The sequence below is a fragment of the Loxodonta africana genome, chromosome 2 (assembly GCF_030014295.1).
Source record: "Loxodonta africana isolate mLoxAfr1 chromosome 2, mLoxAfr1.hap2, whole genome shotgun sequence".
Taxonomy (NCBI): domain Eukaryota; kingdom Metazoa; phylum Chordata; class Mammalia; order Proboscidea; family Elephantidae; genus Loxodonta; species Loxodonta africana.
This window is the reverse complement of record NC_087343.1, coordinates 176,254,898-176,272,223: the sequence shown is the minus strand read 5'-3', so window position 1 is coordinate 176,272,223 and position 17,326 is coordinate 176,254,898. Positions and strand designations below refer to the sequence as shown.

Below are 17,326 nucleotides of genomic sequence, written 5' to 3'. Positions count from 1 at the left end.
ACAGCACTTCACAGCTTAAATATTACTGTCACAACATTAGCTCATTTGCTTTTCAAGACAATTCTGAGACGTTGGTGTGGAAGTATTTAAACACCCATTTTACAGGTGAGAAATTAAGATTCAAAAGTCTGTTGTTCTTTACATCAAACTTCTATTCCAAACTGCTCAATCTTACCTCCCATTATTACCTGACACAAATTGTCTGTGCTAGGCAGTCTGATCTCTTTACTGACCTTCAAAACTCACCATGCCTATTCTTCATTCCATTCTTGTGCTTACGCATCCCCATCTCAGTACCCTTCCACTAAAGGTTTATAACAAAGTAAGGAACACTGATTCATGAAACACTACTGAACTTCATGAAAGAATTGTGAGAATCTGCGACTCTGTCACCCCCCCGCCCCCGCAATCATTCTACATGGTAGTTGTTCTAACAGAGCTGGGGAGGCTGTGAACAACCAGCACTTTCACTGCTGGAGGAGGCTGGCTTGATTTGGAGCAGTAGGTGGAAAACTCATGTCCGGTGATGCTGTTGATGAAAAAGCACCAATCTGGGTGGCAAGCAAACGGGAAGGTCATTCTGAGGATGCAGTCCTGATGAAGGTAAGCAACAAACCCAGGGACTACCCGGAAATGTAACAGGATATACGGTAAAAGAGACCGCCACAGAGGTGCTTGATAAGCTCTCCAAATATACCTGGCTAACTGGAGATGGTGCATGTGATTGCAGAGATGGGAGGGGACCGAAATTATTCACACATCCTTGTCCTATCAGGGGCCTGTGCACATATACAAAGAAGACATGCCTCTGCTGGGACAGTGAAAGTAAAAGCTGGGGCAGTCTTGAGAACTACCACATTCATCAGCAGAGGATGGAAGCCTTATTGCTTTGCGGTGTTTGAACTTGACCTCTGACCAATTAATTACTGGCTTCCCACTAATCTAAGCAGAAACAGGAACAACCCCAAGAAAGCCAGGTTTAAAATTAAAAACAATGGAAAAAATAACCAAAAAAAAAAAAAACCAAAAAACAAAAAAACTGAGCAGAGTTACCAGTGGCCACACCCTGCAGGGGAAATGGATTTCATAGCTGTCGTCTAAGTAAATTGCCAAGCAACAATTATGCAAACAAAGCAGCAACAACAAAAATAATCAGGGGGGAAAGTCAAAACCCAGAGTTACTACAATATAATACTTAAATGTCCAGTTTCAACAAAATTACAGAACACCACTTCCTGCCAAAAGCGAGGGCATTTCAAAGAGGATGATACTGTCCCAGATCATGTTATAGAGTCCCAGGGTAATATGGAAGCATTTTGAGATCTATGTTAAAAATAAACCTCTTCCTCACTGAGTCAGGGCCTTGGACCATAGGTCTTAGGTTGTTCTACTGTAAACCCAAAACCATTTTTCACTGATCTAGCACAACAGATTCCCTTTCTACATCTTTGTGGGTGAACCAATTCAACTTGCAAGTGCCCTCACAAATCCAGTGATGCTCAGAATCTTTTAGAGAACTTAAGGTTTCATTCTCATTCTCCAGGGAATAATTTTTTGTATCATAGTTAAAAGAGAGCTTCACATGTATCTTCTTCAAGACAAAGAAAGAACTTTGATGTGTTACATTGAAAACAGACATCTTAACAAGCACTTCTCTATTACTTAATCTAGTCAATTCTCCAGTTATTTTAAAATTCCTACACCATTCAAATTTCTGAATGATGATCCAATCTAAGTTTAAATGAGGTTGTTTTGGTAAGCAATGTCACTATAAAGTGATATTGTTTATAATTAGGTTTTAAATGATACTCTGACGAACAGGTAGATGGTGAGTGTATTAGTCACTGAGTGCTGCTATAACAGAAATACCACAAGTGGATGGCTTTAACAAAGAGAAATTTATTTTCTCACGGTAAAGTAGGCTAAAAGTCCAAATTCAAGGCATCAGCTCCAGGAGAAGGTTTTCTCTTTCTGTTGGCCTTCTCATCATTGTTCCCCTGGACTAGGAGCTTCTTCGCGCAGGCACCCCAGGTCTAAAGGATGCGCTCTGCTCCCGGCACTACTTTCTTGGTGGTATGAGGTCCCTAACTCTCTACTTGCTTCTCTTTTATCTCTTGAGAGAGAAAAGGTGGTGCAGGCCATACCTTAGGGAAACTCCCTTTACCTTGGAGCAGGGAGGTGACCTGTATTATAATCCCACCCTAATCCTTTTAACATAAAATTACAATCACAAAATGGAGGACAACCACACAATACTGGAAATCATGGCCTAACCAAGCTGACACATATTTTGGGGGATACAACTCAATCCACGACATTAAGCATTTGGAAAAGGATATAAATGCTGTATTCGTTGCTATTAAAATTTAGCTAGATTATTGAGGCAAAAATGAACTTTTTAAAGGGGTGCTGGGACAACTTGGTAGTTATTTAGAAAAAGATAAAATTAGAGCAACACCTCACATCATACACGAGAATAAACTCCAAGTGGGCTGGGAATCTAAATGTAAAAAACGAAACCACACAAGTGCTGGAGGAAAACTAGCTGAATTCCTCTTTAACCTCACTGTAGGGAAAGGGTACCTAACTATGACTCAGACTTCAATGATAATACAAGAAAAGATTAATCAAAAGAGAAAAAAAATTATATGGCCAAAAAAAAAAAAAAAAAAAAAGCCAAACCAAACTAAATGAAAATACCCCACTATAAACCAAGTCAAAAGACATCTGACAAATGGAGAAGATATTTGCAACATACACCACAAAGGACTAAATCCTTAACAAAAAACAAAACAAGTCTTAAAATTGAGGGCAAAGGGCCAAAAACCTCAGAGAAAAATGGAGAAAAGAAAAGAAAAATTTACCAAAAAAATGACATAAAAGAGGCCCTCAAATATGTGAAAAAATATTCAAACTTACTTACAGAGAAATGCAAACTAAAACAACACTGAAACACCATTTCTCTATGATACTGACAAAAAATTAAAAAGTATAACAGCACATTCTATTGGTGAGACTCTGGGGAAACAGGCTCTTACACATTACTAGTAGTGGTGATGCAAACCGGCACACGCCTTCTGGAAAGGAAGCGTTTGGCTGCTAACCAAAAGGTCGGCAGTTCGAGTCCACAAGTTGCTCTTTGGAAACCCTACGGGGCAGTCCTACTCTGTCGTATAGGGTCGCTAGGAGTCAGAGTCAACTAGATGGCAATGGGTTTTTTTAAAATAGAACTACATATGCACTTACCTTTTGACCCAGCAATCCCATTTCTAGGAATCTTCCCTCAAAATACATCTCCAAAAATATGAAAATATATGTGCACAAAGTTATGTGCTGGAGCAATGTCTGTAACTGCAAAACACTGGACATAACCTAAATGACTGTCCATAGGAGTGGCTGAATAAATGAGGGCACCTCCACACAATGGAGACCTATGCTGCTGGAAAAAAGAATGAGGAAGCTCTCTATATACTGATACAGAATGACTTCCAGGATATACTGTTAACTCAACTGGGCAAAGTACAAAAAAGTATCTGTATCTTCATATAAGAAAGAAGGGAATATAAAACAATATACACGTATCTGCTCTTTGTGCAAAAGAAATGCAGGAAGGATAAGCCAGAAACTGCAGAGATTGGCTACCTACAGGAGGTGGGTCGGTAAGGAGTGGAAGAATGGGAATGAGGCAGCAGGGCTGAAGGAGTGACATTTCTTTGTGAGTAGTTCTGGCTAGTACACAGTTGTGTTTCGTATGTAACCCTGAAGATGGCAAAAAGTGGTTGCGGAGAAGTGGTGGCGGGAGAGTCCATGCAGTGGGCTTCCTAGCACACGGGGTGAGAAAGTTGAGTGCCTCTGGGCAGAGGCAGAAGACCAGGGAGAGGCGTGCCTGCAACCACAGTTGAAAAGAGGTGTCCTGATGGAAGAACTGTATCCTGAGTGTTCCTGAGCCTGAACTGTAACCTGTTACTTCCCTAATAAACCCCATCATCATGAGTATTGTCTTTAAGTTCTGTGCAGTCATTGCAGTGAATTACAGAACCCAACAAAGAAGTAGAGAGTGCTGCAGGGACGACAGTTGGTGTCAGAATTGGTAAAGACGGCGGAGAGAGGAGGCATGTCTGATCTCCACCTCGTAAGAATCAGCCTTAGGCTGCTGATCTTGATTCTTCTTTCCCCTTCAGAAGTTAGAGGAGGCTAGACACTGCCCCCCATGCTGCTTTTACAAATATGCCCCCAAACAAAATAAACCATGATACAAAAAAAAAAATTTTTTTTTTTTTTTTACTATAAGGGGAACTCAAAATGGAATACAAAATATAACAATGAACCTAATCGTATTGCAAATGAATAACGCAGCCACACTGAAGGGGGTGGGAAGAAAAAAGCTAACCTAAGTAACTCTCGAAGTATCTCCCCCAAGATTTTTAATTATAATGTGACTTTATTTTAATTATAGTGGAGAAAGAGGGCAAATACCACCATAATCAAGCTATCAAGGTTAACATCACCAGTAGTAAGATATAACAAGGTCACACACCCTAACAGGATGCACAACACATCACTTCTGTGGAATTCTTACCCAAAATGCCTAACTTCAACCAAATCACACAAAAAATAAATTAAAAAATCAAATAAACCCAAGTGAAAGCCATTCTACGAAATAACTAGTCGTCAGTACTCTTAAATGAAAAGTTAAAACGGATCATTCCACTTGAGAAATCATCTTTCATCCTTTAAGGAGATCTCCAGTGAAGACTTTAAACTCCTTCCTCAGCAATGATGTGGCCGTTCAACATATTCACTGAGCACCTCCAACGTGTCATTGCTGTGCTAACTGCTGGGGAATATACCAGCACACAGGACAGAGAGGGCTCCTGTCTACCCCATCCCACAACACTTATGTGCTAATGAAAACAACCTACAATGAAAATACAAGCACCGTTACCTGTCTCCTACTCAGGCTGAGTTTCTTGAGGAGGGAAACCATATTCCTTAAGAAAACTAATCTTGTCTCTATTTCTTATGGGTACAAATAAATGTTTGCTGAACAAAATACCTGACCAACTTCCAGAATTAGCTTGAATGTGTGGTTTATGTGGGTTAATTTTCATTTGTCTGAGATTAAATAACATTGAAAAGGAGGATGGGGTAGTAACTATAAAAAGTGTCCTTTTTGAAGAATAAAATCTGAGAAACAACGAAATGGACACGAAAATACAGAGTGGAGGGAGGAAGAAGGCTGTCTCATTAGGGGGAGAGCAACTGGGAGTATGTAGCAAGGCGTACATTAATTTTTGTGTGACTGTCTCGATTTGTAAACTTTCACTTAAAGCACAATAAAAATTAAAAAAAAAATCTGAGAAACAAGGATTTAAAAATGATGTAATAATATTGCTAAGTGAAGACTCTTCCTGTAACAATGACTTGGCTATAATCTTGTCAATTCTTATTTTTCTAACACAGTGATCCTATTTGCTAAGATCACCAACATTGGATTAGAAATCTGGTTCTGTGACTGTACAAATCGTATCATTCAATGAGCTAAAACACATAAAAATACGTATCATAGTATCCACCCAGAAGTAGAGACTTAATAAATATTAGATAAATGTGAAGTTTCCACGGCAGTACCTTATAAAAATAGCTAAATCATACAGAGTATTTATTATGTGCCAGGCATTGTGCTAAAAGTTTTGTGTGGATTAACTCACTTGTTTGAAATATTATAGAAAAACTCTGAATTTTATTTACTTATTTTTTAATGGAAAGAAAACAAAGAAGCTAGAGAATTTCAGCCAATGCAATTTTCAGTTCTGGTATAACCTGGGAAAAATGTTCCTCTGTTCCCTTATTAATGATAAAACAGCCACTCTCCAGCAGAGACCCTCTGCAATCATTGGCTGGCCAGCAACAGTCACTGAATACAGCACAAACACACTTGACTTGGGAGTTTACAAATGCATACCCCTTCTACCACTATTAAATAATAAAAAATTGCATTAAATACATTTAAAAATATTTTCTTAAATAATCCTGTGGTGTGCATGTTTTTTTAACAGGCAAGTAACACAAAAAACCAAGAGGTTCACATCAGCAAGTTATTTTCTATATTGTGAATCTATCAACAGCTATCTGCTTCCCCCTGCAGCTTTGTGAAGCAACTGCTACAAAATAAAGCTAGGCATAAGCTTTAGTTAAACGCTGCACCCAGAGATCAATCACATCTGGGTAAAAGGGAGGGTAAAAAAAACCTGACATCCTCGCTGGAGTACTGGAAAATGAAGGCACTCGCCACAAAACTTTCTACTTTGGTCTTATCTAGTAGGGACGAAGAAACCACACTTGGATTGCAAATACTAAAAGGGCTACCAGTCTACAAATTATTTCTAAAAGGAATTCTTTATCATAATAAAGGAAACAAAAGCTTTCAGTTTTGTCTTCTTTGAAAACAGACATCATTTGCTTTACACACAGGGACACATTTGTCCTTGTCCACAAGTCACTTTTAGAGATGTTCTCTAGGGAATCCCAAGGGAAGATATCTGGATCTAAGCTATAGTTAGAGCCTGACTCTAATTAAGTCTTATTCTTTTGAGGAAAGAGGACAGATTTGTGAGGAATTAACCTTGAAATTAGTTCTTTGTTTCTTAACTCAGAAAATTCTATTTTCCAAAATCCAATTTAACAAAAACAGATTTCCTACGTAGGTACTGCTTAATTCTGCTCAACGTGTCTTTCTTTTAGGATAGTAAAAGAAAACATCCTATTAGTAAACCATTCTTCTTTGATGTTGGATGCAGTCAGTAAACTGGTTAGGTCAATACTTTCCTTTTTGGAAGCTTAGCCATCTGTGTCTATATGGCTCTATGTCTCCCACAGTGTGGCCATATCAAAATTACCTGGGGATGCTTGCTAACAGAGCAGGTTCCTGGTTACCATTTCACAGTTCTGTGGAATCAAAGACACTTCTCAGGGGTCTGCATAGTTAATTAATAAGTCTGCGATTCTGGGGCAATGAAGTCTGAGGACCACTGAATGATATGACCAAAGTGATCGTCCTTAATAAACACAGGAAATAATGAATGCCATTTTAACTGTTCCACCAGGAAAGCATCTAAACGTATACCACTAGCTCCCCAATGTTTTGGAGTGAACATTTCTTATGTCCCTGGCTTAAACTCAGGGTCAGAAATCTAAGGTTCCTTCCAGTTCTTAAGTCCTAGGATTTGCTTTAATCTTACGCTATTTGCCAATAGCATTCATTAAATACAAAGCTGGTAACCCTAAGAAATCAACCTAATTGGCCACCTTAGTTCAAAAGAACAGCCGTTAGAAATTAAAGGGAAAAAAAAAATGGAAACGGTCTTCTCATGAACTTAATAGGAATATTCAGGCCACTGTGGATGAAGTTAGCTATCTGGAAATAATCAAGAGGGCACCTTGCAAATATGCCCACCGTTAGAATATTGAGAAGATTATAAAATGATACAATGAGGAGACAGAAACATGGAAATCAAAAGGAGTAAGTAATGTGGAGTTTAGAAAAAAATGACAGGGACAGGAAACAGACTGAAAAATAACTTTGGTTCTCAGCGAGAGGGTACTAAGATAATTATTCCTGGTTAAAGAGATAACAGCCTTAAAGAAAACCCTTCGTGTTCCCAGAGCCTAATGAAAATGGATGTGCTCTGAATCCAGGTTCACTAAGCAACAGACTTTTGGATCTATTCACTTAAATGGATCAGTTGCTCTATCTAGCAGTAAACGAATACTATGTACAATTGGTGACAAGGAGCAAATCCATTAAAATGACTAAATCTGCATTCTGACTCACTAATAAAAACTTTTTCGTTTAAAGACAAAAATTAAATCACCAAAGCTTTGATGAAATCGAAGTCCCTCAATCTTCTCCATATTAATAAAGGACGCCACCATCCACTCAGCAGTTAAAGCCAAGCAATCATCCTAACTTCTCACTCCCAACCCTCCCAGTAATAAACCCACCAGTAGGTCTTGTCGACTTTACCTCCAAAATCTATGCTGATATCATTCACTTCTCTTCAGATCCACAGTTCAAACTACCATCATCTTTGCCTGGCTACTGCATTAGGCGCTAATTGGTCTCAGTGTTCCACTGGTGACTCTCCTCTCCTCTCCCTCACAGCCTCTTTTACCTGCACAGCTAGAATTAAAAAAAAAAAAAAAACCAAACCACTGCCATCAAGTTGATTCCGACTCATAGCGACCCTTTAGGAGAGAGCAGAACTGTCCCATAGGGTTTCAAGGAGCACCTGGGGCGATTCGAACTTCGACCTTTTGGTTAGCAGCCATAGCGCTTAACTACTACACCACCACGGTTTCTGTACAACTGGAATAGTCTCACTAAAATGTGAATAGCTTCAGTCTCTTTCCTGGCTTGAAATTATCCATGTTTCCTATTGCAGTTCATATTCTTTACCATCGCTTACAAAGCGTTCCATAATCAGATCCTTGCTCACTTCATCTCAACCACTCTCTCTTCCTTGCTCACTGTGCTCCAGCCATTGGTCCTGCCATTCCCTGAACACGCCAAAAACACACCAAGCTTGCTGCCGTTGTTAAAGCCTTTCTACTAGCTGTTCCCTTTGTCAGGAACTTTTCTCCTCAGATCTTACATGTCTGGTTCCTTCTCAGCCCCCACCCTCCACACCACTCCTCCCCGTCTCTGCTGAAATGCCACCTCCCCAGAGATGATTTTCTTGACCAGCCAATCTAAAATAATCCTCCCCATCCTCTGAACCCCCATCCTGCATCACACCATTTTATTTTTCATAACTCCCAAATAGAATATACCTACGAGAGAACAGAAACCCTGTCTTATTCACCACTGTACCCTCAGGGCCTCAAACAATGCCTGGCATGTGAAAGAAATACAAATATTTTCTGAATAAATGAATGAGATAAAACCTCTATAATTTGTAAGGCCAATTACTGGGCCTTATAGGAGAGATGTCCACACTATTCATTCAATGGCTAATGAAGGAAGACTATGTGCACGGTCCTGTGACAGAGGTCCCCAAGCTTCAGTGTGCCGAACAATTATCCAGTGAATTTGTTATACTGGGCCTGCATGAGACCTAGGAAATTGCACTGTGCCAAGTAGCCCAAAGGAACTATACCACCACGCTGCAGTATATTCTGCAGAATACCATAAGCATCTTTGTATCATACTATTGTAGAAGCAATAAATCTCTTCTGCTGCCAGATCTGTCCTTCACCAAAGCCTAGCCTTTGAGAACCACTTATTTGCCGCACGTATCTCAGACATTAGCTAAAATCCCATTGCTGTGGGTAGTCATGTCTACATTTAAGTTTTCATAAATAGTTAAGATTTGCTGCTAAAATAAACATACACGTACACAGAGTTTTCCTTAAGAGATTTTGCCTTTTCTTACCAAACCTTAACTGCCTTCCCCCTCCTTTACTCTTGATCTGTGAGTTCCTCTGAGAACTGGACCTTCACTTGAGCCTGAGTTATCTTCTCAGCCAAAGAACACGTTAAGTCAGCGTGAAAAACAGACTTTGACTACTGATACTTGATTCTGCCCAAAGAGAAACGTTTAATAATACATAGCTCCTATGACAGCACTTCCTTCCTAAATACTCAAAGATCAGTTTTATGTGCTGTTTTGGTAGAATGTCCACCTTAGTTGTAAAGAATCAAATTTTACTTATTTATATTCTCAGAACAGAGTAACTTTTTGTTGTTATTGCTGTTGTTGATTATGAATTTAATACATACTTACAGTAAAAAGTACATTATAGAATTGTATTAAATATAAAAATTTCTCAGTAATCATACCCCTCAAAGATAATCACTGTTTATAATTTGGTGTATATCCTATCAAACTTTTATGTACAAACATTGTTTTTATATAGGTTTTTAACTTAAAAAGAATTTTTAACTTACGGGCATTCTTCTAGGTCAATACCTAAGATCTATCTCTTTCTTTTCAATGAATGAATTGTACACTACTGCATTGTTGTTGTTGTTGTTACGTGATAAGTACAACAAAATTTTTAGAGTAGTTTCCTTCTGATCAACAGTAATATTTTTTCTAGTTTTCCAAAATTACAAATGGTGTTGCAACACATATCTTTGCATATACACTTCCATGTGTCTCTTATAATTTCCTTAAAATAAATGGCTACAAGAAAATTGGGGGTTTAAAGCATCACTGTCCAATATGGTACCCACTACCCTCATGTGGCTACTTAAATTTAAGTAAATTAAAATAAAATAAAATTCGGTCAGTTCCTCAGCAGTACTAGTCACAATTCAAGTGCTCAACAGCCAGATGTGGCTAGGGGCCACAGTACTAGACAGTGTAGACATAGAACGTTTTCATCACTGAGAAAGGTTCTACTGACAGACCTGTTCTAAAGAAATTTTCACATAAAGATGTGATCCTTGTATCCCACAGAAATGTTGTAACTATTTAAACTCAGACTATTAGTATGTAAATTCCTATGTCCTCCTGTTGATCTGATAAGACATAATTTTTATTCTGAGGCATAATACTTTAATTTGCATTAAAAAAATTAAGAGACTGAATGTTTTGTCACATTCTTTTGGACATGTGTGTTTCTTTTCTTGATTGAACTATCAGGACTTTATTTTAAAAGAATCAGGTTTAAAGCTATCCTGTTTATGAACTATAAGCCAATATAGAAACCAAACCATTTACGTAGTGAAGAGGTATTTCTCCATCTTTGTGGCTGGCTTCTTGATAATAATTTCACAAAGATATTTACTAAACAGTATAAGAAGAAGCTAGTAGAGTGATACCAAAATTAAAGGCAGCCTATACTCTCTTAAGGTGGTGAAGTTAACGGCTTACATTTACACAAAATTAGAGGGCAATCATCACAATATGTTATTGCTAGGAGATATTCTTATAAGATTTCAAATTGAATTATAAAATCATTGAGATGGACACAGAAAGTATAGAACAGTAGAGAATGTTTATATTTTAAAAGTGAGTACTACCGTGTGATTATATCTAGCTGAAATTCTGGAACAGGAAAAACCTATCTATGGCATAAACAATCACAACAGTGGTTTCCTGCATTGGCAGGGGAGGGGGAAGGAGTGAGTGGTAAAGGGTACCAGGGGAGTTTCTGGCATGATGGAAATGTTCCCTTATCATTATGGTGTGTGGGCTACTCAGGTATAAATATTTGTCAAAAGTCATTGTGCTGGACACATTAGAATACACACTGTTTCACTATATGTAACCTATGTCTTAATTTTAAAAAGGAGAAAAAAGTGAATAAGGTATTGTGTTATTTAGGTTACACTAAATTTACAGACAAAAATAATAATTATCTTAAAATATGTATAGAACTTACAATGTGATTTCCTGCCCTTGGAGACAAAGTTTTACTAAATTGGGGGTGGGTAATACGGGATATTTTGAGCAAAACCACTCAACTGTCAAACCCAGATGTCACTAGAAAATTCATTGATATCAGGGCAAAATACATGATGGCATCAGAAAAGCACTGCTGACTTTTTAACACAGACATTTAATCAATGTTTGTAAAAAGTCTACACCATTATGATAACTGAACCAAAGAAATCACTTTCTGGAAAATCACTTCTCTGTTATTGAATAGTACTTAATTTAATTTTCTGAGCTATTTCTGTTGAGGTAGTTTATGAACTTGGCTCATTTTTGCCCTTTCTCTTCCATCTCTTGTGGCACACTCTAGCATAAAACTAGCACATCCAGGCTAAAACCAGTATATCTCGTAATGGAAATTGTCTGAGGAGTGATAAAGAAAAGACGTTCCTCCCACGTTACCTCCTCACCCTGGCTGTTACACTGGACATCTGTTATCTCAGTCCATTACCAATCTATCTAACCTGTTCAGTGACTGAGCTCTTCAGAGGCTTAAGCTACAAACTTCATTAAGTCATTCTACAGACAGGTTCAGATATTAGTGTGAACAACCTTGCTTATGAGATCAGAAGGAAGGACATGTAGAGGACACCAACATGGTCTTGTCTCCAAAACTGGAGGCCTGCCCAGTTAAAGATGTGGCTCAGAGGCAAAAAAAGTAGGAGCATATACCTTCTATTACTGTGTCTGCTTTGTAAGAAGACAGTTGTTTTTGTTATTAAATTTTGCATTATACTTTGGCTTTGGAATCAAAAAAGATTTGGGTTTGAGAATCAGTTCTGCCATTTGTTAGATGTGTAATTTGGGGCAAGTTACTTTACCACTCTTCACTCTGTTCCTTTATAGGGAATGATAGCAATATCTGTCTCATGGGAATGTTGTGAGGTTTAAAGGAAGACACACAAAGTTTTAAGTTCAGTGGCTGGCACACTGTCGGTAATCAACAAATGACAGTTACTATCACGTACAATTCTGTTCCTAGAGAATGTTATATGCTATAATTGATACAAGGCTCAGTCACTTCCTTCTGTAACCAAATCACAAGTCATTTTTTGCTAATAAGGGATTATCAGATATAGGCAGCACACGCAATCCTAAAGTCTTACAGAAAATGTTCATTACAGGCATTTCAGCAGCCAAACATTGATAACAGCATAAAGAAAAGCTAAATGATATATATTTAAATTTTTTAAGCAAAAGGACTGTAATGTTTCAGACTCCTGAAGCACAAGGTGAACATAAGAACTCCAAGGTCACAGACACATTCAATGTTTCTCTGCCATGCTACTGGTTTATCTCAGATCCATCACTATTAAAGCAGTAAGCACAAAAAGGGGCAAGATATTCTTCACCATAGATTAAGGGCTCTACGATACATTAACCACATTCACTCACTTTAAAAAGCAGCTTAAGTAACAGACCACGAACAATAAATAAAATATTTACCTGTTTCTCTTCATCTGACATATCTTTTTCCAGTTCTATTAGGTATTCTTCATCTAGTTCAGAGGAATTCACATCATCAGCAGGTTTGTCCTCAACCTTATCTACTCCTGGCTCTTCCTTCTCAAATGAGTCGCTGCAATCATGAAAGCACTCTTCTTCTCCCTGGTCATCCTGGGGATGGGCCTGAACATCCTTGAGCAGTTTGCTGTGCAAATGCTCATCTCTGGCATTAGGAACTGGAAGGCTGACACTCTCTGATTCCTGGGGATCTGTAACCTTCAAGCCATTGACCAGATCTTCTGGAACCCTATAGTTTTCTGATTTCTCCCCCATGCTGGATTCAGTGGGGGAGGTGAAGCTGAAGCTCTGAAAAGAGGAGAAAATATGTTATCTGCTGGTGCTTACACAAAAAAAAATTTTTTTCCCCCTGCAGATCACATCTAAACAAACCTCCTTTTGGGATTACCATCTGTACAAAAGCCTCAAACACAAGTTTCCCTTCATTGGAATTCATTACTTGAAAAAAAAAAAAAAAGAAAAAACGCTTATCATAAGCCCATAAATAATGTTTTAACTGATGCTCATTTCCTGGACAAATTCGGCAACTGAGCTTACAAGCAACAGAAGAGACTGATGTCAACATGACTCTTCCACCTTTCACTGCTCAAGTTTTGTCGGGGTAGGAAAAACAGGCACAAGTTAAAACACTGGCAAGACAAATTAAACAGCATTAGCCCTTATTCAGTATGAATAACTTGGTCGTGAATAAAAAGCTAAGAACTGTCTTTCCAGCACCACTACGCTAAGTTCAAGAGTAAGTTTCCGGTGGAGATCAAAATAGAGTCCTTGCCAAAATCATCAACTTAATCTAAATGCGTGCGATAGAGCTCACGGAGGTTACAGTGGAAGAAAAGCTCTGGCATAGGTGGTCTTAATAAGGGCCTCCGTGGAGATCAGAATCATGCTCTACGAGTGATCCTCAACTCTGGTTGCACAAGAGAACATTTGGGACGGTTTAGAAAATACACAGCCCAGGCTCTATTCGCCACGGATTCTGAATTAACTGATGTAGTGTCGGGCCAGGGCATCTGTATTTTTTTTATTATTATTATTTTAAAAAGCTTCCCAAGGGATTCTAGTGTGCAACCAACTGACAATCACTGCTGAGTCAGACTACCAGCAGTCCCACCCTCACCGCCCGGTCGCAACAAAATCGCTCCAACGATCTTGTGTTGCGACAAGAGCCGAAATTAGCCCTAGGTCATCCCAAGAAAAATTACAGCACCAAGATCACCGTGCAGACTTCGCCTCCACAGCGATACCTTGTTCCTCCCTGCTCCCAACTCTACTGGAAAGACGAAAGAGCTCGGGTCCCTAGGGTTAGGGAGTTGCCACCCCGCGCTTCCCCTCAGACTGTCTCCTAGCCGCGTCTCTCATGGTCAAGCTTCCAGACCCAAGCAGCTACTCACAGGTTCTCACGTCTTCACCTTCCCAGACTCTGAAACCCCCTACTTCCGCCCAGTCAAGTGCATTTCCGTCGGCGCGGACCAATTGCGTGCTGTTGGCAAAGCATTCTGGGAAGTGTAGTGGAAGCCCCAGGGGGAACAGCGTCCCCGGCGCAGTGTGACGTCATTGTACGGACTGAATTATGAGTAGCGGTTGCCATCTTGGGTTACGGTAGGACTCAGTGTTTCTATTAGCCTAAGAAGAATTAAAAAAAAAAAAAAAAAAAGGGAAATGAGGAAAGTTGTTCTATGGTGTTCTTTTTACTTTTTCACTCCGACCTCTCTCAGACTAGCAATGTATGGAGGGATCCTGAAGCAGAAACATTGTCCAAAAATAAAGTTTTCCCTCCAGTTGTTCTCACCGTGTGCCTCTCAAGGGGTCCACCGCCAGGTTAAAACCATTTTCATAATAATATTAAGATATTTTTACCTTTTTCACATTCATTCTCTCATGAATGTACAGTGGAGTTTTCCAGAGGCGATGTGTAGCGTGATAGCGCAATAATTGAATGCATAAGGAAATATGAGAACCCAACTCCTTATATAAAGACAGATTTGCAAAAACATAAAACGACACTCTTTTCAATATACATATATTTGTTTCTTTTTTTTTACAATAGTCTTCGAGAGAGAGAGATACAGTGTATATACACAGTGTGTATATATCTATATCTATTTAGTTTGTTTCCTTTTTTAGTGTGTGATGAAAATACGCACAACAAAACCTTTACCAATTCAACAATTTCCACATATACAATTCAGTGACATTGATTGCTATCCTTTTCCACATTATTCCATCATCGTTAACATAAACTGAGTACCCTCTAAGCAAAACTCCCTCTTTCCCCCTCCCTAATATTTGCTCATTTCATATAAGTGAAATCATAAAGTATTTATCCTTTTTTGACTGATTTATTTTGCTCAGGATAACGTTTTCAAGCAGTGAAATCATAAAGTATTTATCCTTTTTTGACTGATTTATTTTGCTCAGGATAACGTTTTCAAGCTTCATCCACGTGGTGGCATACATCAGGACTTCATTTCTCTTTACTGCTGAGTAATTTTCCATTATATGTGTATGCCACATTTTGTTTATCCGTTCCTTTGTTGATGGATATTTCAGTTGTTTCCAGCTTTTGGCTATTGTGAAAACTGCTGCAATGAACATTGTGTATAACTGTATATTTTGTGATTTGGAAAATAGTTATTATTCACAAAAATGTTATTTATCTTAGCATATAATAGACTTACTGATATTTTAAATGAATTAATAAATATTATTTTTCTAGTTCTGATTTCTAATATGGTAAATATTAATAGGTATAACCCACATAAGGAGCCCTGGTGGTGCAACGGTTAAACACTCAGTTGCTAACCCAAAGGTTGGTGATTTGAACCCATCCAGTGGCTCTGTGGGAGAAAAGACTTGGTGATCTGCTTCCCTAAAGATTAAAAAAGCAAACCTACTGCCATCAAGTCAATTCCAACTCATAGCGACCCCATAGGTCAGAGTAGGACTGCCCCACAGGATTTCGAGGTGGATTTGAACTGCCAACCTTTTGCTTAGCAGCCAGCTCTTAACCACTGTGCCACGAGGACTCCATCCTGAGTATTAAAACCAAAACCAAACCCACTGTGGTTCAGTTGATTCCAACTCATAGCACCCCTATAGGACAGAGTAGAACTACCTCATAGGATTTCTAAAGAGAGGGTGGCTGCGCTGCCAGGGCTCCCCTTAAAGATTAAGGAGAAGAAAATTCTATGGGCACAGTTCTGCTCAGTCACATGTGGTCACTATGAGTTGGAATTGACTTAATGGCACCCACTGAAAACAACCCACATAAACAAAAGCTCTTTGGGGTCCTCAATAATTTTTAAGAATGTAAAGGGGTCTTGAGAAAGAGATGGAGCTGTTGTCCTATACATTCATTCGGTAAATGTTTATTGAACATTTATTAGACCCTGGACACTCTGCTGGGGATACAGAATTCAAATACAGTGTCCACCCTCAAGGAAGTCAGACAGGTAACTAGCAGTGGCAACAAAACATTAAATAAACCCGTAAAACAAATGTGTTGCCATTGAGTCAATTCCTACTCATAGCGACCCTATAGGATGGAGTAGAACTGCCCCACAGGGTTTCCAAGGAGCAGCTGATGGATTCGAACTGCTGACCTTTTGGTTAGCAGCCGAGTTCTTAATCACTGTGCCACCAGAGGCCCTTCAATAGAACAGGAACCTCAAAAATGGCAGTATCTAGGTCTCTTATGACCGGTAAGAGGCCCTGTTAATTAAATTCAGGTGTAATGCAAAAACTGAATTTTGGAGCTAAATGAATAAATACTTGAGTTACAATGTCAGCTTTCCTAGTTTACTAGCCTTCCATCTTTGGACAGTAATTCCACTAGCTAAAATTTATTGACTATGTGCTTACTATATGCTAGACACTGGGAAAAATGCCTTAGGTGGATTATTTTGATTATTTGAGTTCTAATTCTGACTCTGCCAGTTGACTAGCTGTGTGACATTGGGGCAAGTTACTTAACGTTTTTAAACTTTAATATAGAAATTTACGTCATATGTAAAAATTGAAATGGATGAAAATAGTACCTACCATATAACATTGTTGGGAGAGTGAAAAGGCCAAAGAGTACAAATTTTGGCATATAGTGTGTCATGGATTGAATTATGTCCCCCCCAAAAATGTGTGTATTAACTTGATTAGGCCATGATTCCCAGTATTCTGTGATTGTCCTCTACTTTGTGATTGTAATTTTATGTTAAAGAGGATTAGGGTGGGATTGTAACACCCTTACCAGGTCACATCACCGATCCAATATAAAAGGAGTTTCCCTGGGGTGTGGCCTGTACCACCTTTTATCTTTCAAGAGATAAAAGGAAAAGGAAGTAAGCAGAGAGTTGGGGACCTCA

At 38.8% G+C, this 17,326-nt stretch overlaps 1 protein-coding gene across 2 annotated transcripts in view; it reads right to left on the bottom strand.

Moving 5' to 3' along the window:
- TTC1 (tetratricopeptide repeat domain 1) overlaps positions 1–14,464 on the bottom strand; it is a 56,919-nt gene extending 42,455 nt beyond the window's left edge. The window contains exons 1-2 of one of the 2 annotated variants that reach the window (XM_003404632.3): positions 14,360–14,464; positions 12,891–13,256 (exon numbers count right to left, since the gene is read on the bottom strand). In XM_003404632.3, coding sequence (XP_003404680.1) covers positions 12,891–13,223 — 333 coding nt within the window. In that variant the 5' untranslated portion in view covers positions 13,224–13,256; positions 14,360–14,464. The other variant, XM_010592259.3, reaches the window with a different exon arrangement.
- Positions 14,465–17,326: the final 2,862 nt, after the last annotated feature.